The sequence below is a fragment of the Syngnathus floridae genome, chromosome 14 (assembly GCF_059516105.1).
Source record: "Syngnathus floridae isolate MCC-2025c chromosome 14, RoL_Sflo_1.0, whole genome shotgun sequence".
NCBI classification, from domain to species: domain Eukaryota; kingdom Metazoa; phylum Chordata; class Actinopteri; order Syngnathiformes; family Syngnathidae; genus Syngnathus; species Syngnathus floridae.
This window is the reverse complement of record NC_142426.1, coordinates 2,370,710-2,397,060: the sequence shown is the minus strand read 5'-3', so window position 1 is coordinate 2,397,060 and position 26,351 is coordinate 2,370,710. Positions and strand designations below refer to the sequence as shown.

General features: G+C 45.8%; 2 protein-coding genes and 1 long non-coding RNA gene across 4 annotated transcripts; 1 reads left to right on the top strand and 2 right to left on the bottom strand.

Moving 5' to 3' along the window:
• Nucleotides 1–248: 248 nt before the first annotated feature.
• On the bottom strand, nucleotides 249–9,066 carry zzz3 (zinc finger, ZZ-type containing 3). 2 transcript variants are annotated; one of them, XM_088397451.1, is made up of 12 exons: nucleotides 8,904–9,066; nucleotides 4,808–6,452; nucleotides 3,528–3,666; nucleotides 2,842–2,989; nucleotides 2,649–2,761; nucleotides 2,473–2,544; nucleotides 2,279–2,380; nucleotides 2,034–2,129; nucleotides 1,811–1,966; nucleotides 1,562–1,696; nucleotides 1,381–1,481; nucleotides 249–1,241 (listed from the first exon to the last, which is right to left on the bottom strand). In XM_088397451.1, exons 2-12 carry the CDS (start codon nucleotides 6,385–6,387, stop codon nucleotides 1,097–1,099), a joined length of 2,787 nt encoding a protein of 928 aa, XP_088253577.1. In that variant the 5' UTR covers nucleotides 6,388–6,452; nucleotides 8,904–9,066; the 3' UTR covers nucleotides 249–1,096. The 2 variants fall into 2 exon arrangements, with proteins under 2 accessions (XP_088253577.1, XP_088253578.1); XM_088397452.1 differs by lacking the exon at nucleotides 8,904–9,066 and adding an exon at nucleotides 8,597–8,836.
• On the top strand, nucleotides 8,486–10,738 carry LOC148386972 (uncharacterized). The gene is made up of 2 exons (XR_015862856.1): nucleotides 8,486–9,284; nucleotides 9,368–10,738. It is a non-coding gene; the product is annotated as an uncharacterized LOC148386972 (long non-coding RNA).
• usp33 (ubiquitin specific peptidase 33) lies at nucleotides 9,744–26,336 on the bottom strand. Its single transcript, XM_088397453.1, has 24 exons — nucleotides 26,132–26,336; nucleotides 24,787–24,884; nucleotides 24,623–24,676; nucleotides 24,483–24,545; nucleotides 23,926–24,066; nucleotides 23,673–23,784; nucleotides 23,430–23,499; nucleotides 22,961–23,074; nucleotides 22,805–22,883; nucleotides 22,217–22,652; nucleotides 21,842–21,976; nucleotides 21,543–21,658; nucleotides 21,304–21,479; nucleotides 15,265–15,335; nucleotides 15,128–15,161; nucleotides 15,003–15,048; nucleotides 14,743–14,923; nucleotides 14,536–14,662; nucleotides 14,147–14,316; nucleotides 13,980–14,061; nucleotides 12,396–12,504; nucleotides 11,907–12,009; nucleotides 11,632–11,700; nucleotides 9,744–11,303 (listed from the first exon to the last, which is right to left on the bottom strand). The coding sequence occupies exons 2-24, from the start codon at nucleotides 24,868–24,870 to the stop codon at nucleotides 11,137–11,139; spliced, it is 2,739 nt and encodes a 912-aa protein (XP_088253579.1). The 5' UTR covers nucleotides 24,871–24,884; nucleotides 26,132–26,336; the 3' UTR covers nucleotides 9,744–11,136.
• Nucleotides 26,337–26,351: the final 15 nt, after the last annotated feature.

The following is a 26,351-nucleotide window of genomic DNA, read 5'->3' as shown; positions in this document are numbered from 1 at the left end:
TTCCGTAGCCAAATCAAATACATTTAAAGGCAATTGCATTATTTTAATTTCATAAAATGGATTCAACTCATGTTCATTAATTCATTAAATTGTGCCAAAACAAGTTTAAATTCAATTAACTATGTTTAAAAACATTACTGAACATGTTTTTCCAGACAGATTATTCTGTTAAGTAACATTTAGTACTATTTAGGAGGTTCAACAACTGGCTGGACTCATCTGTCAATAAGAAACATGGAGAGCAAAAGTATTTTCACGAACTTTTTATTTCCACGCGTCTCCTCTAGCATTTTTTGTACATTATTTTCTTAACATAAGAACAGACTTGTTATACACAGATATTTAAGCAAGGAGGGAGGGAGGTTGGGAGGCTTTCCGGGGGGATAGGTGAGAATGGTGTCTAGTCAGCACAAACAAGACCTATGGGCGTGCGTGCGTGGGCATGTATAAAAACGTGGAGGCACCGAGCACCACCTCAAAACTCTTTTTTTTTTTTTTTTAAATAGCTTAATAAAAATACAATCTTTTTCCATGAACTTCAACCGAAAGATGACGGACTAAACAATGTTTTTTTGTTTTGTATTATTGTCAATGGCGCACACACACACACACACACACACACGCACGCGCGCGCGCGCGCGCACACACACACACACACACACACACACACACACACACACACACACACACACACACACATCTAGCGCCAACTACTGGTCACCATAAACATTTCACGTGATTCATGGCGGCAAACACTGACGGGTGAGTGTGGGAGGGGGTAAAATAAAAAAACCGCTGTGTTGGCATTTGAAATGTGGAAGCGCGACAAACCGCCACTCTTGACGCGCGGGAATGTTGCCTTCACTTTTTTTTGTTTTGTCTTTTTCTTTAAAATATCCATGGTTTAACCTCTCCGAGGCCCGGCGACTTGGCCGGACGGCCACTCAGCCGCAGCGGAGCTGCTCTGCTCCCTCTCCTCCGCCCGCTGGCGTTCCGGCATGGCTTGAGCGATGGAGCCATGCGCGCTGGAGAGAAGGGAGAGAAAGAAAGAGAACGTGTGCGTGTGGTGGAGCTACGGGCGCCTGCCGTTCGTCTGTCATCTGTTGGCCGGGAAGTAGTTGGGATCCAGGTAGTTGTAGCTGGTGCTCTGTGGCAGGCGGTAGTCGCGGTCCAGTAAAGTGTCGGCCTGGTACACGGGGTCCAAGTGGTGACTGGGCTTATGGGTCTCGGTCTTGAACAAGCTGCACCGGGGAACGGAAAAAGTGAGAGCTCATCTTACTTACACTAGACTAGTGCTCTGTGAAATACTAAAAGTGACTCTGAGGAGTTCACTTATGACCTAATGAAGTGTATCCGCTTTGTGCATGTCTCGCGACTGACCAGTCTGAGCAGTTGGCGCAGAAATCCACAGTGCTGTCCGGGGGACAATCTTGACAGTGCCAGCGCACACCCTGGATGGGTTCCACGCCGCACACGTCGCACTACACACGCACAGAATGTCTTTGAGATAGATACTTTTGAAAACGGAATGCCGCCCGCCCACGGTTGATATGTGCATCACCTTGTATCCCAAGTGTCGCACGCCGGCCTTGTCCTCGCAGAGCTCCTGAAGCTTTTGTTTCTTCAGACGCTTCAGCTCCAGCAGCTCTTTGTACTCTGGAAGATTACGCAGGTCCACGGGGATGCCATCGTCGTCCTGGCGACACACCCAAACGAACGATGAACCGACGGTGATCCGGAGCGACGACCCGACCCGCATGTATGAAGTCATTTAATCCAATCCGATGAAGAAGAAAGCGCGCAAACCGACCGAGTCGTCTGCGGGGTCGTACATGGCGCCGTAGAACGCCACCCGCTCGTCGTTGTCGTCATCGTCATCCATGAAGACGGGAGGCTCGTAGGAGGTGAGGAAGGTGGAGGGCCGGGAGAGGTGTTTGTTGAGGTGGTGCTGCCTCTTGCTGGTCGCCTGGCCAACAAACAACAACAAGCATGCGCTATTTTCGGTGTGGGGCTAGTCTAAGGCGTTAGCGTACCTTCTTAGTGTACATGTACAGGTTGGGGGTCCTTCCCGGCACGGGGATTCCAGCTTTTGTCAGTTTAATGAAGTACTTCTGCACCCTGCTAGCAACCTGCAACCATGTCACAGGGAATCAGATCCAACAAATATTCATTTATTCAATTTTCAATATTTAGAGTTAAGTATATTGGAATGAATAAATGAATCAAATTTGCAGTCAACTTAAAATGCAGGCCAGATAAAAAAAGTGTTTCATTTGACCTGTTTGGCCGTCCGGTTGCCCAACTCGTCTGCAATCTTCTGCCACCTTTTGGACTCCACCTCCTCAGGAGGAAACTTGATAAGCAGCTCTTCCAGTTTCTTCTAACGGGTCCAAAGCCAACACGGAGGACGTGTGATCGTGAACAACATGTCCGCCACACGACTGTGTTCATCATACGTGTGCTTTTTATTACCTGCTCATCCGCCGTCCACAGCTGGTTAAAGGTGTCGGGCTTGCTGGAGTGGCAAAGCCTACCCCGGATCATCTGTCGACGCAGAGCAACAGTTACCGGGATGATGTTAAATGGCAGACACATATTAGAAGGACTCTTAGGGGATGATGCCGGCCGGACGGCCGCTTAAATCGGACCTGTGTCTGCCTGCAATTCTCTGGGGCGTCACTAGTGGGGAGTGACGAGTACAAGGTGGAGGCTTCACAGTCTTTCTTGGGCTCGACGGGACTTTTGGGTCGGGCGGGCAAACCTAGGAAGGAAGGGGTAAAACCATTTCAAGCATGTGAAAAGGTGGCCATTTTGGACGGGCCGGCCGGCCGGCTGCCACACCTTTGTCAAAGATGAGCTTGAGCCGCCTGGTTTTCCGTTTCTTGTCGCAGAACTCCCTCTGGAAATCCCCGAGGCCAGAGGTGTACTGCTCCCACGCCAGGTCCGGGAGCTGAACGACACGCTGGGGAGACGGCAGTCCCAGATTCACCTGAAGAAAGCCACCGAAATGGAACATGACTTTTTAAAGTAGGGCTGGGTGACACTGGCTGAAAATAAACTCCAATCCTACGTATTTTCAGATCCCCTCTTTGGTTTCGGAGAAATGACATGAATATGACATCATTCAAAACAAGTTTTCTTTTTTGATCCACGCCTTCTGAGATTTGATGATTTCTCTTGTTACCAAACAAGCTTTGAAACACGTTTTTCAGCGCGGTGTTTTTTGATGCATTCATTTGCATCTGCAGATGCCAGACGACAGAAAAAGACACATATTGTTTTCAAACCGCATGGCTTGACTGGTCCATCCATGTCTGTTGTCAAAGAATAAAAAGGTAAATACCAAAATAGTAACTTAGCAACAGTGACTGCATTTTGTGAAGTCGCTCCTCTGTGCACTTCAGTCAGAACATGCTTTGAATAACCAACCGAGTGCCACATTCTAAGCAATAAACACCAATACAGTACGCTGGGACAAAATGGACAAATTGCCCTCAATCAAACTCCGAGCCGTAGATTTGGCTTACCCTCTTCTGCAGCTGCTCCACAAAGGTGATGGGGTCAGCCAGGGCCTCTCTTCGGTGGCGCGCCAACTTCTCCAAGTCCAGGATGGCCTGCGTGCGCTGGGCCTCAAGAACGGCAATCGTCTGCAACAACCTCTGGTAACTGAAAGAACATCATGTGAATGACTCAATTCCAGCTAATGTGTCTCTAGCTATCAGAATGCTGGCACGTCAAACAACGGCTCGCGGCATCAGAGTTTGGTATTTTGCGGGGGTGAGAGAAAGGCGACGCGAGTGGGACTGACTCAAAGGCCTGTCAGCACTAACACGACGTGGCGGGCTCCTCAAACGTTACACACGTTGACAGGCGACATAACATTGAATATTCAGATAGACGACGTCCTGTAGACCATTTGATAAGCACAAAAATGAAGGAAATTGGACTACAAAAATTGGAACGGACGGAAAAAACTATAACCAGGAGGTCCTCAAACTGTGGGACCACATAAAAGTATCTTGTTGCGCAGCTCAACGCACTCTCAATTCTCACTGTTTTACGAGCAAATAGTGTCGTTACTGGAATTGTGACTTTACTACTTTGGGGTTGTCACCGCAATTGGACAAAATGAAAACAACCTCGCCCCGTCAAACCTAACAACGCCTGCAGTGAGAACACAATGCACTCCAACCCCAAGGTGACACATATGGAGAGTTCCAGTCTCAAAACGCAGAGTCACGCTTCCTTTAAATGACTCCCAGCTTGTATTGATCCATCTTTGTGGGCTCGATTGAATCTCGTCGCAGAAACTCGATCCGGTTACTTTGCCGCCTGTGCTGAATGTGAAATATCCGCCGGTACGAGAGCGAGACGTTGACGCGGTTGTGTTTTAAAGTCGGATAGCATGACCTCCGTAATGTAACCCTAAACTGAACTTGTTTTTTAAATCAACATCCTGCAGGTGACTGCAAATGCAGGAGCACAGGGAGGTGTGTGCTTGGAGGGGTGATGCTTAGTGGGGAGCACTGCTTTTGCCTATTCAATGTCTGAGCCTGAAACCTATTTACACAGGAGAGAGGATATTGTCACAAAGCAGACTGCATTCGACGCTAGAGGTTCCGGAGTATTACGCCGCATTATTTCAATTTTTACCAGCTACAAATCCCATTAAAATCAAGAGCATGGCAGGATTATTTGACAGCGCAGACGAGTAGAAAGGCAACAGTGGAAAGATTAGGCTGAGCGACACGAGCGAGGCGGCAAAGCCAAAGGGACCCCCCCCCCGGCCAAAGTCCCTTGCACGTACTCTTTGTTATGTTTCAGAGCCAGGTGGTCGGATTCAAAGTAATACACGTCTGGCTCCTCCTCTTCCTCTTCTTCTTCCTCTGTGGCGTGACTGCACACCGCTTCCTTGCCGACGTCTCCGGGCACCACAGGGGCGCCGTCGTCGCGGCCCGTCTCGTCTCCGTGCTCCGCGCGGGTGGTCTCGTCGTGGTCAGGGCGACACAAAGAGTCTGAAGGAGCGAGAAAGTCCTCGTCCATCCCTTCCGACGCCTCCCCGTCCTCCTTCGGGGCGGCGGCGTCTCGAGGTGGAGAGCAGGCCTTGGCCTTGCGGGGCGAAGTCCGCAGGGTGTACCTGTGTTCGTAGAGCTCGACAAAAGACAGGGGCGTGCGCCCGGGCTCGCCGGGCGGCGGCGGGCTCGGCGCCAGCGGGGGCGTTGTTTCTCCTGAGTTACTGTTGTAGGCGGCGGGGGAAGGCGAAGCGGCGGCGGTGTCCGGCACCGGCGTATGCGGGCGACCATTTCCGTCGCCCTCGCTGTCCATCACCTGCTCCTCGCCGGCCAAACAAAGGGGGTCACCCACCACATCCACCTCTACGTCCTCCACTTCCTGCTCCCCGGCCACCACCAGCTCAGGCAGCGGATCCTCCGGAGGGGCCGGGGAGAACCAAGCGGGCGGCTCCGCTGAGGCGGCGACCTCCGTGCGCGCCGGACTAGAGTTCGTACAAGGCACCGTGGGGCGGGGAGAGGGGGGCGCCTCGGCCCGGCCGCCGTTGAGCAGCGGCGGGTAGCCGACGACGGAGACTGGGCTCGAAGACTCTTCGGCAAGGGTGGCGTGGTTCTCCGCTGCGTTGTCCCCGAGCCCGTTTGAAGCCTTATGAGTATTGGGGGACTCCAGCGCCCTTTCATGCTCCACCCGGCCATCTTTGGCCAGCTCCCCTTTCTCTTCCTTGAGGACAGGTGAGTCGGGAGCTAAGTCGGAGTTCCGGGCGAGAATGTCTACACGGGCGTTCCCCTCACAAGGTTCAGGAAGAGAGACGGGACACTCGGGGCTCCCGGCGTCCTCCTCGCGTTCCCGAGATTCCCCGACTCGGGAACACCGCTTGGCCCTTTTGATTAAAGGAGGAGCATCCGGCACCCCATTTCCTTGATCGCAATGTTCCGACTTTTCGGGGCTGACATCGTTTTCGAGACACGAGCCACTCCGTTTGCGAGGACCGGCCAAAAAGTCCTGCTCGCCCGCCGGAAAACTATTACAGTCCTTTGAGTCCTTTAACCGTCCCTCCAACGAGATCTGCCGCTCTGAGTCCTGGACCAACTGGTTGTCAGTGTCCTCTTTAGCATCCTGCTTGGTCCTCTCCTTCTTAGGGTCCGGCTTGGACTCCTGCTTGGACACCGGCTTGATGTCCTGTTTGGCCAGCTGCCTGGAGTCCTGCCGGGACTCCTGCCTCTTCTTGGGCGAGCGAGCCCTGGGCAGCGGAGACACAGCCGACTCTTCCGGCTGGGCGATGCTACGGTTCCTGAGCGTGCGCCCACAAAAGTTCTCGTCCAATCCATTGAGCCCCACCGATGACCTTGTGACGCGCGAGGAACGGGACGCGGCCATACTACGGCGGCTGCCTACAATCTCCTCATCCTGGTGCGCTCTCCACTGTGGCGGAACATGGGCACCTGCAAAGACACACACTACTGTGAATGTAAAATCCGTAGGGTTAGCAATCTATTTGCCTGACTCTACTGCTAGGCCGCTAATGACTGCAGCGTGTAATTGGCTCGCCGCTATCGCACATCTGATGATAGAAATGAAGCAACCCGCAATGGCTGTGTGAATGAAAGATTTAGCCACAAGTTCTTTTCCCCCACTTACCCGGCCGGAATGAATACATTCAAGCGAGATGTTAAACGCGTTCAGACTTTCCACAATAAATGAGGTCTGGTGCCAGGTTAATTCCGCTAATGAATCTAAAGAGCGCAATAAAAAATAAAAGGTGCCGCTCCGGCACTCGAAAGTCACATTGAGTCATTACAGTGGTGTCCTTTGCGGGTCGTAAAAGGAGTTTAAAAGGAACACATCAATTAGCACCGCGGAGACAGACATGACCAAGAAGAGGGAGGACACATTCAAGCAGAGAAGACAAAAGCTCTGTGCCATTACTTTTGTACCACGTTAAATGAATGTCAGTGGTTTGGGATAGCTGGAGATCTTCTTTTATTTTGGAAAGTTTGCATTTCCTCTTTGTGCATCCCTGATAAGACCTTCTGCTGAGGCCAGTGTTTATTTGTGGAGAGCATTTTGATTTGGATCTTTCTGCAAGCAGTGTTGTGCATTTACGCAACTTGCAGAGTCAATCATGGCTTAACGTGCACACATTACTTGCACTCTGCTGATGCCGGCCGGCCGGCCAGACAGCTAACTTGACGCATCCATGCGTAAACCAGGAAGGAGGCAAAAGGAGCCAACGCTCTACATTCAGTTCAACGCAACAAATTAATGAGGCACGCTCGTTAGCTCTTCTCTGGGAGGAAAATAACCATCACCGATCAGCTCGGCTGAATAAACGCTAACATATCGTTACAGCCTAGCTCGTAGCAGCAGAGGTAATTAGCTAATACGCTAACAAATGCCGCCTTCAGTATGTACTATACATCCACACTGGAAATAAAGAGCAACATTCTGAGAAGCAATTACTCCCAATGGGAAAACAGTAGTAACCTGTTTCAGGGTCAAATTGACAGCCTTATAAAACCTTCAGAGGATTTCCAAGCATAATAAGGTCAAGCGGGAGGATGCCTTAATTCGTGACTTCCTTTTTAGTTGGTTATCAGTCTCTTTCACAGAGATCCAGCAACGTTGCATTAACCCAGCCGTGCAGTTTACACAGAGCGCAGCTAAGGGGATACATAGTCGCAGCAGTATCTCAGTAGATTCCTTGAATATTTCAGTATATTTTGTCTTTATTTCAAAACTAAGGTCTGTATAGAGAAATCACAGATTCTGAACTGAGCTCTATTTTTGCTGGTTGCTTTGCTCAACCTTTTCACTACTGTTCATAAACATTGACGAAGTCTAAATACGATGTTAGTGCCTCATAAAATAGACCAAAACTAACTTTTTTTGGGGGGGGGGCTCATTGATTACGTTAGGAATTTGGCACGATTTAAGAGGCTGCCCTCATGTCAAACCTCTTTAAAAACATGCATGCCGCGCTTGAAAGTGAAATGAACGTGCTAGCATTGACAATTCCGTCCAAAAGTGATAAAACCATGTCATTTAAGACAGTGTTAAAGGCGACAATGTGCGCAATTATGCGTGAGCACACCTGCCAAACAAGCCAAGAGCGCTGGCTAAAGAAAACAAGCTAGCAAATTTTGAGGACGTTTGTCCTAAATTTAAAGCCTCGTGTGCTTGTTACTTTTGAGTCCACTTTCGTCTCCACACTTCCATTAGGGCCTAGCGTCAACGTGACATCCACGGGGTGGCGTGGCGCGCATCCCGAGTACAGGGGCTCGGATCCCCGCGTCCTTGCTTGACATGTGCAGCAGGAACCGGTTGCTACTCAACCGAGACCTAGGAGTGACCCAAAACTGGAATACAATCCGTTGAGTTGAATAAAAATACGTACATATAATACACACAAGTGTAGTTTCATATCAAGAGCGCAGCCGGGGGCGGTGGGCGAGCTAAACGTTAGCAGTAACTTGACTGCAAAACACCGCTGGGTTAGCGCTTAAATGGGGCTAACTCCTCGTTCGAGCCGCGGCTAAATAAGGCACGTTGGCGAGCCGTAAACGGCCGAAATTAGTAAAGAGGCTACCTAAGGAGACTCCGGTGTGCCGGGGCTTCCACGTTAATCCATTCGACTCGAGAAGCGTCTCTGCTAGGCTAGGCGAGTTGATAAAACCGGTAGGGAGAATCGTGGCAGTCTGCCTGTAGCTAAGCGTTAGCCACACTAGCTTAGCCGATTGTTCCGCTCCCAACTTTGCCGTTTAATTTGCAAACGGCGGCGGTCGTTCACAAACAGTCCGGCCGTTTGTGTTGTTTCCCCTCCAGCGCCAGACAATTGAAACGCTCCGTAGTCTGGTTTAACATTTGCGGAGCCCTCAAAAGAATGGAGCACGTACCTCACTTCCGTACGGTCACTGCACGCTCGCTCGCAGCCATGTTTTTACAGTGCAGCCGAGCGCTCCGGCTCCCGCTCGAGCTCGGGCTCGGGTGTGCGAGCACATTGAGGCGAGGGCGACATTCGCGTGCCGCACTCTGCAACATGTTTGGCTTCTCGTGGCATTGAAATGCTTTCTAATCCACAGCAAATGTGGATCACAAGCATTATGATGACTTCGTAGAAAAAGCCTTCATGTTGGGACTGCTTGCTTGGTTGCTTTTGGTTGGACTCATCAAGAGTTGGTTTTGAGCAACTTTTTATGAACAAAATACTTTTTGGATCTTCTACCAATGTGAATTTGAGGCATTGCTTTCCTTTTGATAGGTTTCTACTTGCCATTGTAATTTCCCGAGCTATGATTCTCAGCTCGAGCCTTGCATGCAATTGAATCTCACTCAGTTTGTGCTGTTTTTATTTTGGCAGATTTCTACTTCCTGTTCCTGATCCCATCATAGGACTCTATTCTGACCAACCTTTTGTAAACAAAGCGCATTCATCAACACTTTTTTCTTTTTTCATTACCTGTGATGTCTCATTTGAAACACCAACTGCTTTATTCTAGTAGGTATGAATAAAGCACTGTGTCTGGAGTTGTGCTCGGCTTGTTTTAAATGTCTCCAGTCGCCCACACAGGTTTTAAATGATCATTCTGGCCTGAAGAAGCTTGATCATTTCCATCAATTGTGTTGGAGGAGGGAGACATGTAGGACAGCGGCACTCAGTTGAGATACTCCTTTTTGATTAAGAGTAATGTGGGCAAGATTCATTGATGTTGTGGATTAATCAAGATTAGCACACGTTTCATCCATATTTTTTTTCTTTTATTGTGCAAGGCATCAAAAAAGAAAATCCGAATTGGTCTTACTGACTAATGGTCCATCGGTTAACACATACGGCATCCGATATGCAAAATAACGTCCTCGATTAAGACTGACAATGCTGCCGATTACTACTTACTATACTGCGGTGTTGTGTCTAGCTAGGATAGCTCGTGCACAGTTAGGAGTTGTGAGATTTAAATGTTAAAAGCATGCATTCGTATTTCACGATGTATATACAAAAGAAAAAAACGAACATTCTTTTTTTTTTAAACTCCTTGTCCGTGATAAATAAGCAAGTGCTGAATCTTAACCAAAATACACCATTATTACATTCAAACATCTGCATGCCCGTTTGTGTATCAAAACAGCGATTCTCAACCGGTGGAAGCAAAAGTCTACATAAACAACACGGGTCAAGATGTGTGTGTCGTTTGGTGCTGCTGTTTTGGTTAGCGACAGTTGTGGTGAGCTCAATTGGTAAGAAATTTTGGAAGGCCATTTTGGATAGATTCTTGGGCTCTCAGGTACCAATGTCTTCTAAGTAATTTGCCCAAATCTAAAGACAGTAGGGCAACACCAAATACAGCTTTTTTTGACAAAGTGTGGAGACTATTTGGATCCCCATGAAAAGGGGTGGTTTTCTTTTTTTTTTTTTTTTAAATTCAGCCTGCCCAAGCCAGTTTTTCCACAAGCAAAAGCAAAATTCACAAGGACACATTCCCGGAATCGGACTCTGCCAATTGGGCTTATTACCAGGGCAAGTACTTGCCAAAACCTCACTTGTGAATTCACTCAAATCAGAAGCAGGTATCCAAAACAGATGGGCGCAGCTCTTCTGTGTACTGAATGAGAGTGGGGCAAAGTGAGGCATGGAATGCTATCAAATGATGACAATTTCAAGAGAAAAGAAGCTACCAGACCAGTTGAGAAGCGCTGCTCGGCACCACACCACAAAACACTCGACAATGAATTTCTGAGACTCGTCTGTCCCTTCATAACCTTAAGATGTCCGTCGGTGGAAGTGCTATAGTACAAGTGTCATGAACACTTGGTACATGTGCTCATTTGGTCAAAATAAAATGGCATTCCGTGTAATTATTATTTTTTTTTTTTGTGGTTGTTATCTAGCTGCACACATTTAAAATAGTGACACGAGACAACTGCAGTGCTAATAGAAACATATACACATTTGTACAATACGACAAAGTTTTGATTCCCTTTTCGGAGCAGACTGTCGCATAAGCAGATAATGGTTGGCGTCTTTTTTTTTGCGTGGATGCGTTTCCAATCCAAGTGCAAAAAAAAATGAAAAAAGCCTTGTTGATTTGATCTTGTTCGCTCATTCTTTTGTCTGCTTTTTGTTTTGTTTTTTTAAAGCGAGCGCGTCTCCACCTCGATCTTTTCCTCTGACTGGTGGGAGGTATCTGCTTCCTGGTGGCCGGCAACCACACTGGGCCGCACAGTCACCAGCGGTCCACCGCCGTAGATGCCGTGCAGGAAGTTCCACGTCTCCTCAGAGATCTGGCCCGAGTCGGCGCCTGCCGAGACGGAGAGGCAATGTTAATGAGTTGCAAATTCTTGTGCTCAAGGGCCATGTTTGATTTTTAAAATGAACACATAGGCCTGGTCATGTAACACTCATTTAAATGGCTTGAAAAATGTCACTTGTATCCGAAAGTTCAAATGCGACTTGAAACATTGCCTGATCAGTTAACAAAGGTGTTATGGTGATCATTATTTTCTAAAGGCTAAAACAAAACAAAAAAACAAAAAAGAGTAAGTCAACCACTTTTGTAGACGTTCCACTATATTGTCATAAGTGAAGAGACATTAGATTGAGAAAACATTCCACATGACTTTTTGTACCTTGTTTGAGAGTTAAATGGCCACTCTTGTTCACTGCTATCTTGGAATTCTCAATGGGTCCTGGTGGATCTTAAAAAAGAGAAAAACCTCAATGAGTGTAGTGTCAAAGGTTGTTGTCATGCATGGGAGGTTAAGAACAAGCCATTTCATGCTTTTGTGTCATTTTTGAGAGGTCTTCCTTTTGTGGCTGACACATCCAGCCACTAATTGGGACAACTTTGCATCTTCTTTGTGAGGTGATGACTCATTTGTGTCACACTCGAAAATCCACTTACTGTTGTCTTTCCCTTTGACAAAACCCTCCCACTCGCGGAACCACTGCATGCTGATGCAGTATATGACCACCGGAGACTCTTCATCCTGGAAGGCCTTGTTCAGCTGCGGAGAGAGCAAATGTGGAGGTAGGAGTGAGTGAGTGAGCATTGGGAAGGAAGAAGAGGCGGTGGCGGGGGATTTCACACTGAATAAATCAAGTGAGATGATGGCAAAACTAAATCCATTCCATCAGCTCCTTTGCTGTCATTACATGACATTCTGAACACACAGTGCCCTTCTGTGAAATGAAGCAGGTTGTGTTCTTGAGGCTAAGGCAGCTGCATCCATCCGTCTGGTTGCATTAATAATGAGGCTTTCATCAGCTTTACACCTCTCATCTCCCTCTTGGGTGATGAACACAAAATGGAGCCTCCGAATGGCACAGTAACACTAATACAATGTTAATGAGCCATTTCATTGACCAGGTGGTGGATGGGGAAACAACTTACCCGGACAAACATGTCCAGCTCTGACTTGCGCCGCTTCTCCAGCTTCTCCACCTCAATCTGACACGTGTTGCAGACGTACAGGTGATTGACGGCGGGTCCTCCCCCGTACCTTAGTAGACAACCATAGCCATTAAAATCCCAGAGACACCGGTATATGTATAAATCGGTTTTAGTTAGCTTATGGGCTTATAAATATAAATTGACGATCGAAACAACGAAAAGGAAGCTGTTGCTCTGAAAAATTTAATTTAAATTTGCCGCGCAGACGAGTTTGACTGCACCGAGCAGCCTCCTTCTAGACTGGGGAAGAAGCGGGAAGTGACGGTTCAAGTTGTTCGCGTTTAGCTTCAGTGAATGTAAACAAAAGTATGTCGAAGCGTGGAGGCAAAAGGTGTATCGCTATGGGATGCAGTAACACCAACGAAGCAGGTGTGTCGCTATTTTTGTTTCCAAAAGACGAGGGTTTGAGGAAACAATGGATCAAACAGGTACAAAGGACGCGGAAAGACTGGTCTGGTCCTACAGATTACAACGCCAGTCACAGACCAAGAGCAGACTCCATTTGGGAAGCCTAGAGGTGTTTTTGTCAAACGAGAGAGGAAAAGGGTAAGTTTAATTTTAATTTAAGTCAGGCCACTGTACCAAGAATAATACTAGTAAATAAATAAATATTTTGCAGACATCACTCATCAGGAAATAATTAATAAATGAATATTATGAATTTTTTAGACATCCTTCTCAGTTCCCAGAGTTGGGAATTTAGACTGGAGACAGGATTTTAATAGACAGAAATTCCCAGAAATTGCTTCAAATTTTCTAATCCCCCCCTTATAATAATGAATAACTATAATAATAATACAGCATTTATAATGCACCTTTATCAGTGAAATCTTTCAAAGGCGCAGTGTTAAAGATATGATTTGAGAGCTTTGCCTTTGTTGAATTTTTTGCGATTTTGGTTTGTTTTAATTTTTAATGGATAGCGGTAGCGGTTTGACATGCCTGCACAACCCACCTGCCTGCCTCTATCCCACCCCCAGCCGGGCTGCTATAAAACCATTTATGAGACCTAGGTACCTAATAATACCCACACAAGTACAACATTTTGTACTACAAGGGTAAAATAAATCACTTATTGCAAATGGGGAATTTTACCCTTGGAGAAATGCCTTCTCCAGCCCAAAATATTATAAAAAAATAACTGTCTTGTAAAGGCTCATTCCAACAAGAATAAATGTATAAAATCAATGAAGCACATGTAATTGAAATATGTTGCATTCTGTTTAAGATTATTGCTGCCATGGAGGCTGACATGCTGTCTCAGGAGGCTGACATGCTGTCTCAGGAGGACCAGGATGCACAATTTGTGACGTCACAGTAATGGCGCCACCAGTGTGGCTGCGTGCGGAACCCGATCGATAAACTGGCATTTAATTTTAGCTTTATTCTTAGTAATCGGTGTCCATTTTTAATTCCCAATGCGGCAAATGTGTTCTCTTTATACATTACAAAGATGTCTCTGGGCCTTTAAGTTGGCGGGGGGACGAGAGGAATGACGAGAGCGGCCGAGACGAGTCGGCATACCTGCCGTACAGGTGGTCCCACACGTTCTGTGGGACCATTACAGCCAGCTCTTCAATGTAGGCAGCTTTGTTGGGTGGAACACCTGACACGGTAGGAAAGAGACACTCAGGAAAAACAGCCAAAGATCCCGTAGCACAAAATGTAGAATCATAAATGTGTCGCGGTACCGCCGTGTGAGCACAGGAAATCGTCATTGGAAATGGGCCCCGGCTCAGCGAAGGTCTTGAACTTGTTGAGCCATTGGCGGGAAATGTAGAACTGCAGTAGGCTGGGCTCCATCATGTTGAGCAAGCCCGACACCCTATTTCGCTCCTTCACGGCATCCTCGTTGCTCTTCCTTTGGGGAGCGAGTAGACACAATTTGCTGTTATCCAGTGCCAGAGTGAAATTCAACTACCTGAAGCTTGAAATCTTTTCAAAACATCTGTGCCTTTATGTCTGACCGTGATGGACTGGTTTGAACCGGTCCGGGGCGGAAAAAAGATTGGGGACCACTGACTTGGAGATCGATGTTGGTTGCAATGTTATGCATGCAAGGTTTAGTGTGTTGGCTTACTTGTAGAAGAGCACATAAGCCTCAGCGTTCTGAACGCAAGACTCTGACACCTCAGTCACGCTTTGGTCATCAAACTCATACCAGAGATTGTTTATGTCATTCCTACAGTATGCAATGTAGTGGCCACCTGCAGAAGGAAGGGAAGAGGTGGTGAGACCATCAAAAGCACATTTCGAGCAGCGCCCGCCCACCCGCCTGGCCACTCACTGCTGGCGGTGCCGTGGTGGCAGATGACTGACAGCAGGTCGTAGTTGGCAGTCTGCGTCGAGCTGTCCTTGGCTAAGAAGGGCTGCAAGTCGAGACCCTCCAAAGGAAAGGAGACGTGGGTTCCAATTTTGGTGGAGAACATCAGCTCATGCCTGAAGCGTTTCAGGTGGATACACAGAATCTAAACGAAAAGACACTGATTTCAATCAAGAGCCTGACGTTCAAGGCTGAGGTTCTTTGTGATGTCAAGAGGGCGATACCTCTGGCAAACTTTGCATCTTGCAAAACTTGACTCCATTTCGTAACCTTGAGGGGGGATGATAAACATCAATAAAAACCGTTTGAACGTTCATTAAAAAAAAAAACCCATCTTAAAGGAACTCACTTCTTGCATTTTTCACAGCTGTACATGTTGTCGCCTAGAAAATCACACCACAAATCAAAAACATAATCAATGAGGTAATTCCCGGAAATGATTATCCCCATGCCTAAAATAATCATCATCAGCAGCAGCTTGCTTACCTTTCAGCTCATCCCTGGCAAAGAAGGCCGCGAGGCAATCTTGTAGCGTGACCACGGGACCCCAGAACCAGCTGAAAATAGGAGCTGTTAGGGTTTTTCAGATTACCCTTATCGTATGATTATGTTGGAATGCAACCGGTAATGAATAAGATAACTTGTCCCATCCTACACAAGGTCGTAAAACACCCCCTGATATGTTTTGACTAGAGCACAAGGGCTTCCTATTCAGACTACTCGTACCCCCACTCTGTTTCTCTTAATAAATATGCCCTTGCAGGAGGGAGAGTTTTAGACTTCACTCATTCAACGTGTGAGCTCTCCACCTGCAGGTTTTTAAAAAAAAGGAGGACTTCGCGTTGGCAGGGCTGGGGACAAGGACTGTTGTCTTTAGTTCCCAGGGAAGGTGGGGGGTGTTGTAGAGTCTCCCCACTGGATGAAGCAGCTCCTTTTCTTTTAAAAGGAGGACTTCGCGTAGGCAGGGATAACTTGTGTGATTGAGTGTGTGACTGGTAGGATAAATTGACTAAATAGCAGTTCTAGCGTTGATCCACGGCAATGAAACAGGCTAGTAATCTGTTGAAAGGTCAATTTAAACCTGCATTGAGGATCCTCAAAGAAAAAAGATTTTGAAAAAAATTGTAAAACCTTAAACTACTAAAATTAAGATGGGAAATAAGAACAGTAAATCTCTTGCTCTGCTCTTCTTTGAGATGAGAAGTTCATGGCAAGTAGATTTCTTAATTGTATGCAATACATGCTGAAGTGGAAGAAAATGTATGGAGTGCAAGGAAATTTGAAATGTGGAAGAAGTGGTAGAAGTGCTAGAGTGTGGTTGAATTCAAGAGAGACAAGCTAGAAAGATGAAAACTGATGAGGTCACAAATGTTTGTCAGACCAGGAAACCTGTGAACAGGTGCAAGGCCGCAGCTCAAGCCGCGGCTCAAGCAAGGGGCAAGAGGAGTTTCCGGTCTTATGCAAATCATGTAGCGAAATTTAAAAGATCTGAAACCTCTCCCATATGACAGCAAAACATGTCATTGTCAGGTTATCAAAAATATTTTTAGATTGTTAGAGCTCCTGTCCATACAAGAAGTATGACAATGCTGTTTGTATGCCCAATTACAAATGACTAGAGATCAAATTGTGTTGCATTAAAGTTAAAATATGCAAATCAAGTGGTAAAGAAATGCAACTTGCTTCTAGAAGATAAATAAATAAAATTTGAATGTGCTGTCCTCGTGTGCATGGGAGGGACCAGCTCATGATCGACCACAGGAAATGGCCAGCCTGTGACGACTCATTGGTGCTGGGACCTACCTTCCGCACGCGAGTGCTGTGCATGTGTGTGCGTATGTGTTAAAATGATGAAGATTGGCTAAACATTCTGTATGAAGAAATTTGCTAGACTGTTGAATTTACACCGCAGAACAGAAACAATTTTGACAGATAAAAATGAAAGAAAAAGAGAGAAATCTGTTTGCGAGCAGAAACTAATCCACACCGCAGAACAGAAACAATTTTGACAGATAAAAATGAAAGAAAAAGAGAGAAATCTGTTTGCGAGCAGAAACTAATCCACACTAGTACATGTTAAGTGTCGAGCACACATGAGAAATTCGAAGAAGAAAGAAAAAAAACGACCTAACATGCTTTCAGGAATTGGAAGAAGCTAAATTGTGAATTTAAGATTTTGCAATGCTACATTTAATAGGAATAATTGATTGGTTGTGTTATAAGATTATACAAAATTCTAAATGCAAGCTAAATCTGAGAGATTGAGTTCTTCAAATTTAAAAACAAAGAAAAAAGTCAGATTAATTTGCCAGTTGTTTGTTTTAGTTAAGTTTTTTTTTAATTGGTGGATTGTTCTACCAGGAAACTTGAGTTGAAAATGATATATGAATGTTGTGTGGTGACCTTGGATGAATTGGGACCAATGTGATAGTATAACTCCTTTTTGGAGACTGTGTGAGATGCATATGATGAGCATTGATGAATGATTGCCTGAATGAAAGGTTGAATGGTTGAAGTCGTTGGTGATTACTATGGGAAATTAGTAGAGCGACTTTGATGAAAGAGTGATTTTGAGCAGGTTGAATGCTAAAAAGAAAACGTAGCTTTTGGATTGATAATTAACTAGAGAAAAAACTGGAGAACCAGTAACACATGTAGAGGATGTGTGAACTCAGAAATTAAGAAGCGTTTTGGAAAGAAAGTCAAATTAAATGATGATGAAATCATATGTAGTAATACAACACTTTACTACATATGGATTCTCTAAATCATACAATTGAGTAAAATAAAACATACATTTTGATTTGTATTCAAATTTCTAAGATTCTTGTGATAAACAATAAGAAAACGTTTGAAAAGTAACTACAGAAACTACAAGAAAGTGAAACTGTCTAATCATTTGCTAGCTGAGTCGCTCCCCATTCGGGGAGGCCGTCCATTTACTTGCTAAGCTAGTTGTCAAAACAGTCCAATTGCCACGAAAAGTAGCTATGTGCACGTGTGCAGTACACACACACATGAGACTGATAAGGTATCAAGAGGTAACAAGCTTGCAGACAGAACCACAAAGCTGCAGCGCAAAAGACACTTCAAATTTTATACACACAAGAAGCAGATTAAATCACTGAAACATTTTTAAAGATGTGCAGCGACAAAGTCCATAGAGTGAAATTCAATTATGGACGAAAATAGGGGCAAGATTAGAGAATGGCATCTATAAATGACCAGAAGACAGACCTATCCTACCAAAGAACCTATGCAAATGGGCAGCAATATTGAGCCATGGTGCGTGTCACATGGCTCAAGAGGAGGGATAGTGGGGCAGGTCAGTCAGCTTTATACAACATATGGATTTGATTCATATTCAAAACATTTTCAAAACAAAACAAACTTTTTTTTTTGTAGAGCTTGTTTCAACAAAAACAAAAACACTGAATGCCTTCAATTTAAAAGATCAATTTGACCTTTGCAGGATGATCTGCTGTGTCGGATCTGGACTGCCATGAAAGTATGATGTTTATATGTGTACTTTGTCAACAACCGCTGTAGATGTTAAAGAATGGGATGATTATCTAGAATGAATGTGGATAATTTGTTTCAGGTAACTAACTATAAGAGTAACTGAAAAAAGAAACAATTGATTGCTTATGGCAAAACAAGCTGCAAAGACAGAAAAAATTGAATATGTCATATGTATGGATTTGCGATCGATTATTTATGTTGTACCGTTGCCATTGACAAAAGATTGTGTGAAATCTGTCACGTCTACTGGATTGTGAAATGTGTGACAGAGCATTCTATATAATATCCATTGAGAGAAAAAAAAAAAAAAAAAAAAAGAAGCCATTCCTTTCAGAGAATGTAGTCAAACGAAATTGTATATACATCAACATGCCAAGATCTGGGAAAAAAGCTGGTAAAAACCAAAATATCTTTAAATTTGAGAGGCGACGATGATTTGACCGAAATTGATGCAATTGGAGTCCCTAGAGGAGTTCCTGATTAATAAGAATTAAATGACCAAATTGCAGCGGGATGGGAGTCCTCCATATGCTGCTGGTGAACGATGAACAAGAACGTAGACAGGATAAATTACATCCATTACAACATGCAGAAATTGGCCAAACGGACACAAGCGGGGCTCGAGGCAGTGCATGAACAGCTAGCCACGCCTTCCCTAATGTCGATCCAGAACCACAATGCTCATGATATGTTGTTGTCTGAGAAAGGAGGGGTCTGCGCAATGTTTGGAGAACAATGCTGCACCTTCATCCCCAACGACACCGCCCCTGATGGGAGCCTGACGGATTGCAGGCCTGCGATCCCTCAAAACGAGGATGAAAGAGCACTACAAGTGGATGACTGCTTTTGGGTATAACGCCATTGTGTCCTCAATTTTACCATCAGTTGCAGTGTTTGCTGCTATGCTCACCTTGTATGGATGTTGCATGCCATGTCTCCGTGCTCTGTTTAATCGTCTCGTCACTACAGTAATATCGCCCATGGAGGATGAGATTGCTCAGATATACCTAATGTCCAAGGGGCAACATGATGATGTTGATGGCAAAATTCCTGCATCTGTGTTACCAAACTTTTCTCAGATCTGTGGGATTCTGAATGATGACATCGCAACGTTTATTCTTTGGTGTAAACATATTTGTCCTCATGAATGTGATCCGACGACAGAGTCGAGAAAAGGGGTTGTTTACGGTGATGTGTGAATTTGAGCAAACAGTGGGGAAATGTCAGGATAATTAATTTTGTAGAAGCGCTGGCCGGCCTGAACCGGAGGTCTCATACCTTCGCTCAAGGCCAACACATCTGCCAGGTTTTAGGGAGTTCTTATATTCCCTTCCTTGTCTTATCTGTGAGAGGCCCTCACTAGTTATGAACAGAACACCTTTGTTCCTTGTTTAGCTAAAGAGAAGTTCTTTCTCAATTATACCTTGTAGTTTCTATTTATGAATTGTTGTTGACCAAGACAGTTTTTAAGTTATCCCATATTTACTCAATGTTTGGTTAAGTAGACGTCATGCAAGTTATCTCACATTTACTTAACGTTTGTTGGAGTGTATGCACGAGAGGTATCTGATGATTTACTCATCATTATTATTGTGTGAAACGTAGCAAGAAAGTCTAGAGCATTGTTTTACAGGGACACGGCATCCAGGAGTTGGATATCAACACCGTGCTGTCACAGTCAAGGATGCCGACCCTTACCGCCCTGGACTTGCAGACGGTGCCTGTGATCAGCTATTCTGCACAAATCTCAATGTGACTGTTAAAGGACGAACAATACCGCAAGTGGCCTACACAGAGAGACCAGCTGGAGTGAATTACACATGTTACATCCAAAGTAACGTGACCCACGCCTACATTAACGATGACTGCTCTCCAGGAGGAAACTGGATGGGAGCTTTGGACATCGCCGCTGTGTGCCAGGATGAGAGAGCCGTTTTCAAGGTGTAAGGGCTCTACTACCAACATGGCTGCACCATCGGATGGGACCCACTTCATCCAGAAGTTCAGAAGCACTGCCTCACCTGCATCCTATGAGTGCACGTGCCTGTTCAGAACGGATCATGGTTTTGTGGTCACAAGAGTTGTTCGATGCTGCCTGGACACGAGTGTGTGCGCCAGTGTGAGTGACAGACCACACCTACAGACTAGAACATCATCAGCTGACGAAAACACGAGCACATATACAACTTCTTAGACGTGACAGATGTGATAATGATAATGAGATGTGGATTGCGTAGATGCTGTTCTGTTGAGCATGTTTTACGGAAACTTGTTGATTTGACCATCAAAAATGCTTCGCAAGTAATGGATACAATGATGTACTGTTTCTGTGTTTTTATTTTTATTTTTTTTATTGATAGCATTCTGGTCGCCTAAGGCAGAGGGACCGTGTGAGAATTTTCCTGCTAATAACATCTGGCCAGCAGGTTTTTCGCTTACACAATAAGTTTGATCTGGGGTATTAAGGTAGCACCTCATCTTCACTGGAAAGTGTTGCTATCGTTGTTTGTTTTTTATTTTTGCTATTCTTCTTTCTTCATCATACATATATATATATACGTTTTTTTTTACTTGTCTTTGTTGTTTGGGGTGGCATAATCATATGATAAAACAGGAGGGAGATGTTAGGGTTTTTCAGATTATCCTTATCGTATGATTATGTTGGAATGCAACCGGTAATGAATAAGATAACTTGTCCCATCCTACACAAGGTTGTAAAACACCCCCTGATATGTTTTGACTAGAGCACAAGGGCTTCCTATTCAGCCTACTCTTACCCCCACTCTGTTTCTCTTAATAAATATGCCCTTGCAGGAGGGAGAGTTTTAGACTTCATTCCTTCAACGGGTGAGCTCTCCACCTGCAGGTGTCTAAAAGGACTTACTTGTCTCCCGTGTGGTTCTTGCAAAATAAGTTGGAGTGAGAAAATCTCTAACAGGAGCCAACAAGATGGATGGACACCTGCTCCAGTGTAAAGGCCTTAAATAGCAAATCTGTACGCACCTCTTGATGTATTCCATGACAAATGCGATCCAGCCCTGCGGCGCATACGCTTCCCCGCAAGAGCCGGCGGCTTTCACCAGGGATGTCTGGTGGGTAGCAGAGTGCAATTTGGCCAGGTCTTCCTTCCCCGGGATGGGTAAGGAGATGTCCTGGAAGTTCTCCAGCGTGACCGACACCTGATGGTGAGTGAGTGGTCATTGAGCATGTGCGCCGATGTAAGTGGAGATGAAAACACTAACCCGATCGCAGGTGAGGCACTGCACAGAGCTCACAATAGTCCCATCAAACACGTCCGAGATGACGCTGTGGTACCTCCTTTGACACTTGGTCTTGGCCGGGGAGAATGTGCTCATCACTGCGGACAGGCGGCAAGAGGACATACGCCATAAGACGGAGTGAGCGCCGTCCACAAATGTCCGTTGAATGAAAAATAAAACAAGCAGAATACTAACAACCAATGGAGAATGAGAACGGCTGTCCAGTCAGTACCAGTCCCCTTCCCAAAGTGATATTTGTTGGTAGGAAACTGATCATTTACCTTTCTTATGTGCATTGTTGAGACTGGGCCACACAGAGGAAGTTTTGGGCGGGCTGCTGGACATTTTGTGGCCCTCCATAGGGACTGGACTTTGTGGTCTTGTGAGGTTGGACATTTGGATGTCTGGAAAAGACTCTGAAGAAGGAGGAGAGAGAGAGAGAGTCAAAAGGTATGAGATTGGGCTGCAATTTTAGGATGAACCTTCAAATACATTACAGTGTTTTATAAACGTAATCTCTCAAATTTGATGACAAATGTTAAGCTGCCAGTGCTTTTTGCACAATGCTGTGTTTTCTAACCACAAGCTGAAGGGTAAATATCAAAACAGGTGTGTGATATCATGACATCAATTTCTATTGAGTATTTTCTCCTTACCCGATGTCCTGCTTTGCATCTTAATGTGTCCCTGACTGCTGATAATGGGCGTGGTCTCAGTGGTGGTGTCCACCTCTTTGTCCATGTCCGCCACTGCGTTCTCCCCGGTGCGGTAGATGTCGTTGATCATGTTCTTCTCCTTCTGCCACTCCCTGTTGGCCTGAAGGTCATCTTGCTCGGGAATCAGCATCTCCGCCTCGTTGTCGACGATGACAGTGGGCGCGCCCGCATGTGGTGCTTCGCCGTCGGCCCGATCGCTGCACCCGCACGACTCGCAGGACTGAAAGTCACTGTCTGACTGGTTGTGGTTATCTTCCCTGGACGGGCCGCCTTCCACCGTGACGCCGCCGCCAGACGGCTCGTACGGCTCGGGCAGCATCTCCTTCAGCTCTTCGTGCAGCTGGTCCATCAGGCAGCGCAGAAACTCCTGCGAGTCCTGCGGGACGGAAAAGTTTGAAAATCAGAAGTATTACTGGGCTTTGGTGATGCATTAACCCACGAGGAATGTTCCTTGACGTCACAACCCAATGTTGACATCAAGGCCACTCCGTTCTTACACCTACGAAGAAAGAAACATCACACACACACCTGTTGAGAGTATCCTCGGAACATTGGGTTGATGGCTTTGATTCCCTGGAACAGATTAGTCGGCACCACGTAGGATGGTCTGCAATGACGCCACAGACATGAAATGAAGAAAGGGCACCGGGTATTTGTTTGCAACAAGAGAAAAAAGTTGCCTACCTGTTCTTGTGCCACAGGTCAGACACAAGTTTCTGGTAGCTCTTGCAGAGCGCCGGCTTCTTGTCCGTTCTCACCAAACCGCCACACTCCAGGAAGAACTGTGTCAATGGCGGGCTGTGACAAAAGGACACTTTGTCACAGTCAAACGGACACTAAGAAGCACGGAGTATTCCCACTCCCTCGTGGAAAGTGATTTTGTTTACAAATTCACGCCCAGCTTTTCCATTAGCACAAATTTGACCAGCCTCCGGGCACACAATGCGGCAGAGGAGGATTGCTGTTTGCTACAAAACAGTTATTTTAGTGGCCAATCGTAAAGGGTGGGCCCAATAAACAAATACGAGCCCGCAGGGTGCAACAATTGGGCTTCTTTTATAACTGCAACATCTTTGTGTCTGTGCGTGGGTGCGTGCGTGTAGGGAAAGCCAAATAAAGTGTCATTGTCACGTCAAATATGGCATATAGTCACCAGTTGGACAGGGCTTGAAGAGCGGCATTCATGTAGCACGAGTTGCCGATGTTCTTCAATCCAGTCAAGCCTGGGAAGGGAAACCGGAGTGCAGTTAAGCAACCAATCAGAAACAGAAGTGGCTGGCCCTAAGTCACTGTGGGTGGCAAGGATATAAAAAAATAGATTTCCTATCTAAATATTGGCTTTTGCAGACAGAGCAAAAGTGGCTGATGTCTCTTATGTAAATACAGCGGTGCTTACCACGAGCACGCATGTCATCCTCTTCCTCCGTCTCCATGTCCAGATCTTCGCAAACACTGTTGGGCGTCACGCGGAGAGAGGTGGGGCTCGCAGGAGAGGCTTTGTTGTTACCCTTCAGTGAGTTACACACAAACAAAAAGCAATAGGTAGTTATCTAGACTAGAGGAAAAACATTGTTACGTAGGAAAGAAATGATAAGATAAAGTTGCGCTAATCTAAATGATAAGAGGACAGCAGGGGTGGCGGCATGTACCTGCTGGGAGGAGGCGAGAGGTTTGCTGTTAGACTGCGGGGGCTGAGGGACTAGTTTACGGTCCAAGAAGACCTCCTTGCCACAGGCATAACACCACACTCGCAGGGTGGTCAGGTTCACCGTCAGGTTGTGGCCGCTCTCCTGCGTGCAACCACAACAAATCAACCGAGCACATCAAAAGCTTTATTGTCTTTATTCCTGATTTATCCGAGAAACACAAAAAAAGTGTTTGAGTAAGCAATTTTGGAAGGAGCTAACAATGATAAGAGTCATTTGTATTTTGGAGACGAGAGTGACTTGAAGGGGGACATTCATTTGTATTTTGGAGACGAGTGTGAATTGGGGGTGGGGGTTCACCCGCCCGTGTGCATTATTGATGGACGCTGCATTAGCGGTCACACAGCAGCAGGGAAAGAGGCCCAGACAACAAAGAAAGAGTCCGTCTAAATGATTCGTGAAAGGAACTATGGCAGACATGTTTAAGCGCTTTGATATGTGGCGTTATTGGGCTTCAAGTCTGCTTAACAGCCACGTAAGGAGCACTTTTTCAGTCTCACCTGCGAGTGTCCTGTGCTGTGATCCACATGGGACTCTCCGCAGCCAACATATGCACAGCCATTCTAGTAACACAGAAATACAACCCATGTATTTTTCCTTCCTACGTTTGACGGGGTTTTCTCTCACTCTTTTGTCTTACCTCCAAACAAGCCCACAAATTTGGTCCCCCAACTTTACAGTCTTGACATTGGCCCTGGAGATATGGCATGCATATTAGCATAGATAGCACTGCTCTATACGTTGTGTTCAGACCAGAACACATCAGGTATTGTCATAATAGAAAGAAGAAACAAACGGACTCACATGAGATTTGTGGATGAGCTCCTCCTTGGTGATCTCCCCCACGCAATCCAGGTGGGGGCAGTCGCAGCTGGGGGCCGGTGACATTGCTCACCCAACAGCTGTTAAATGGGGGGCAGAAAGTCACTTCCTCTTTCACAAGAATATAATCGTTTGGAATATCATCTACATCTCGATGACAGATGGGGGAGGAACGCAAGTCACGGCACACGTGAACAACCACTGTGGTTATCAGCTCAAATGTCACGCTGCCCTGCCATCGATAGAGCATTTTCAATGTCCTGTGTGAAATGTACTTTATGGTTTTGAACAAAGTGTCGGAACAGTTTTAATGCCACATATGTTTCACTTATTGAGTATTTTGGTGAACATGAACACTTAAGTGTTACATTGTCACTACAGTCTGCTCAAATCCTAATGGATTTTCAAAGGCACGTTTAGTCACAAGACTGTTTGACCGATAGAGTGACCTATACAGAACCAAAGTTTTCGCATTAAAGGAGTGTTTTTCATACAGCATGTTACGCCTTTCAAATTAGTAACCCAAGCTTCCCTTGTTATTTCTGGTTCGTTTGTTGGTATCCCCATTTATTTAATCTGAAGATTATCCAAAGTGTGCAAAATGGACATATCGGTACATAAGGGGCTGAGATGCCAAACTAGGGCGGGGCACTCTGCCTGATAATACAAGCAATAGTGCAGACAACAATCCACAAGCATTATTGCCTCTTATTTAGCAAGGCGTTGCGTCGTCGATGGTGTGTGTACGTACACATTCGGGTCTACTGTACGTTACAATTTGACACCGAGCGCCAGTTTAAGGTGCAGATGCTGTAAAAATATAAACGTTAACTGCAGCCCGTTCGCGTTAACTCGTGTCAGGTTGACATACAAAAAAGGTTGGCTTTGCATGTTTTCGGTATAAATAGGCAATAGAATATTACATGTAGATACATGTACGTAATGTTGGCCTATGGAGACGAGCTGTCAGAAGCAGGCGAGGCTTTTTTTGACAGCGCAGTTAGCACTTAGCATTAGCATCAATCTGACACATTTCAATATGTAATTTGAAGAATAAAGGGCAACACACACACACACACACACACACACACACACACACACACACACACACACACACACACACACACACACACGATGGTGTGAAAATATAAAGAAGTGCGTGAATTTACTTAACGCCAGTGAAACGAGATGATGCTTAGCAGCTCTCCGTTAGCATGAAGCTAACGTTAGCCTGATAGCGTTGCGGAACGAAGCGAAAGCCGACAATCCCCCCTTGGAGAATCCAAAACTAAAACCACGCCCGGCGGCAACTTATGTCGGCGCTTACCTTTACGATCAAAGTCAGCGGTGCTACAAACGTCGTTATATTCCACTAAAGTCTAAATGTTCGCTGTTACCGTTTCGGTTTTGAACATTTAAACGCCCCGTTCTGGGTGGTTGCTAACGTTACAGGCAGTCTTGACCATCAAAGAACACGGAGTGGGTACAAGAGAGAAATCGTCTTTCGTTTCCGCTTTCCACTCAAGGCGTGCGCGCTCCCGCGGCAG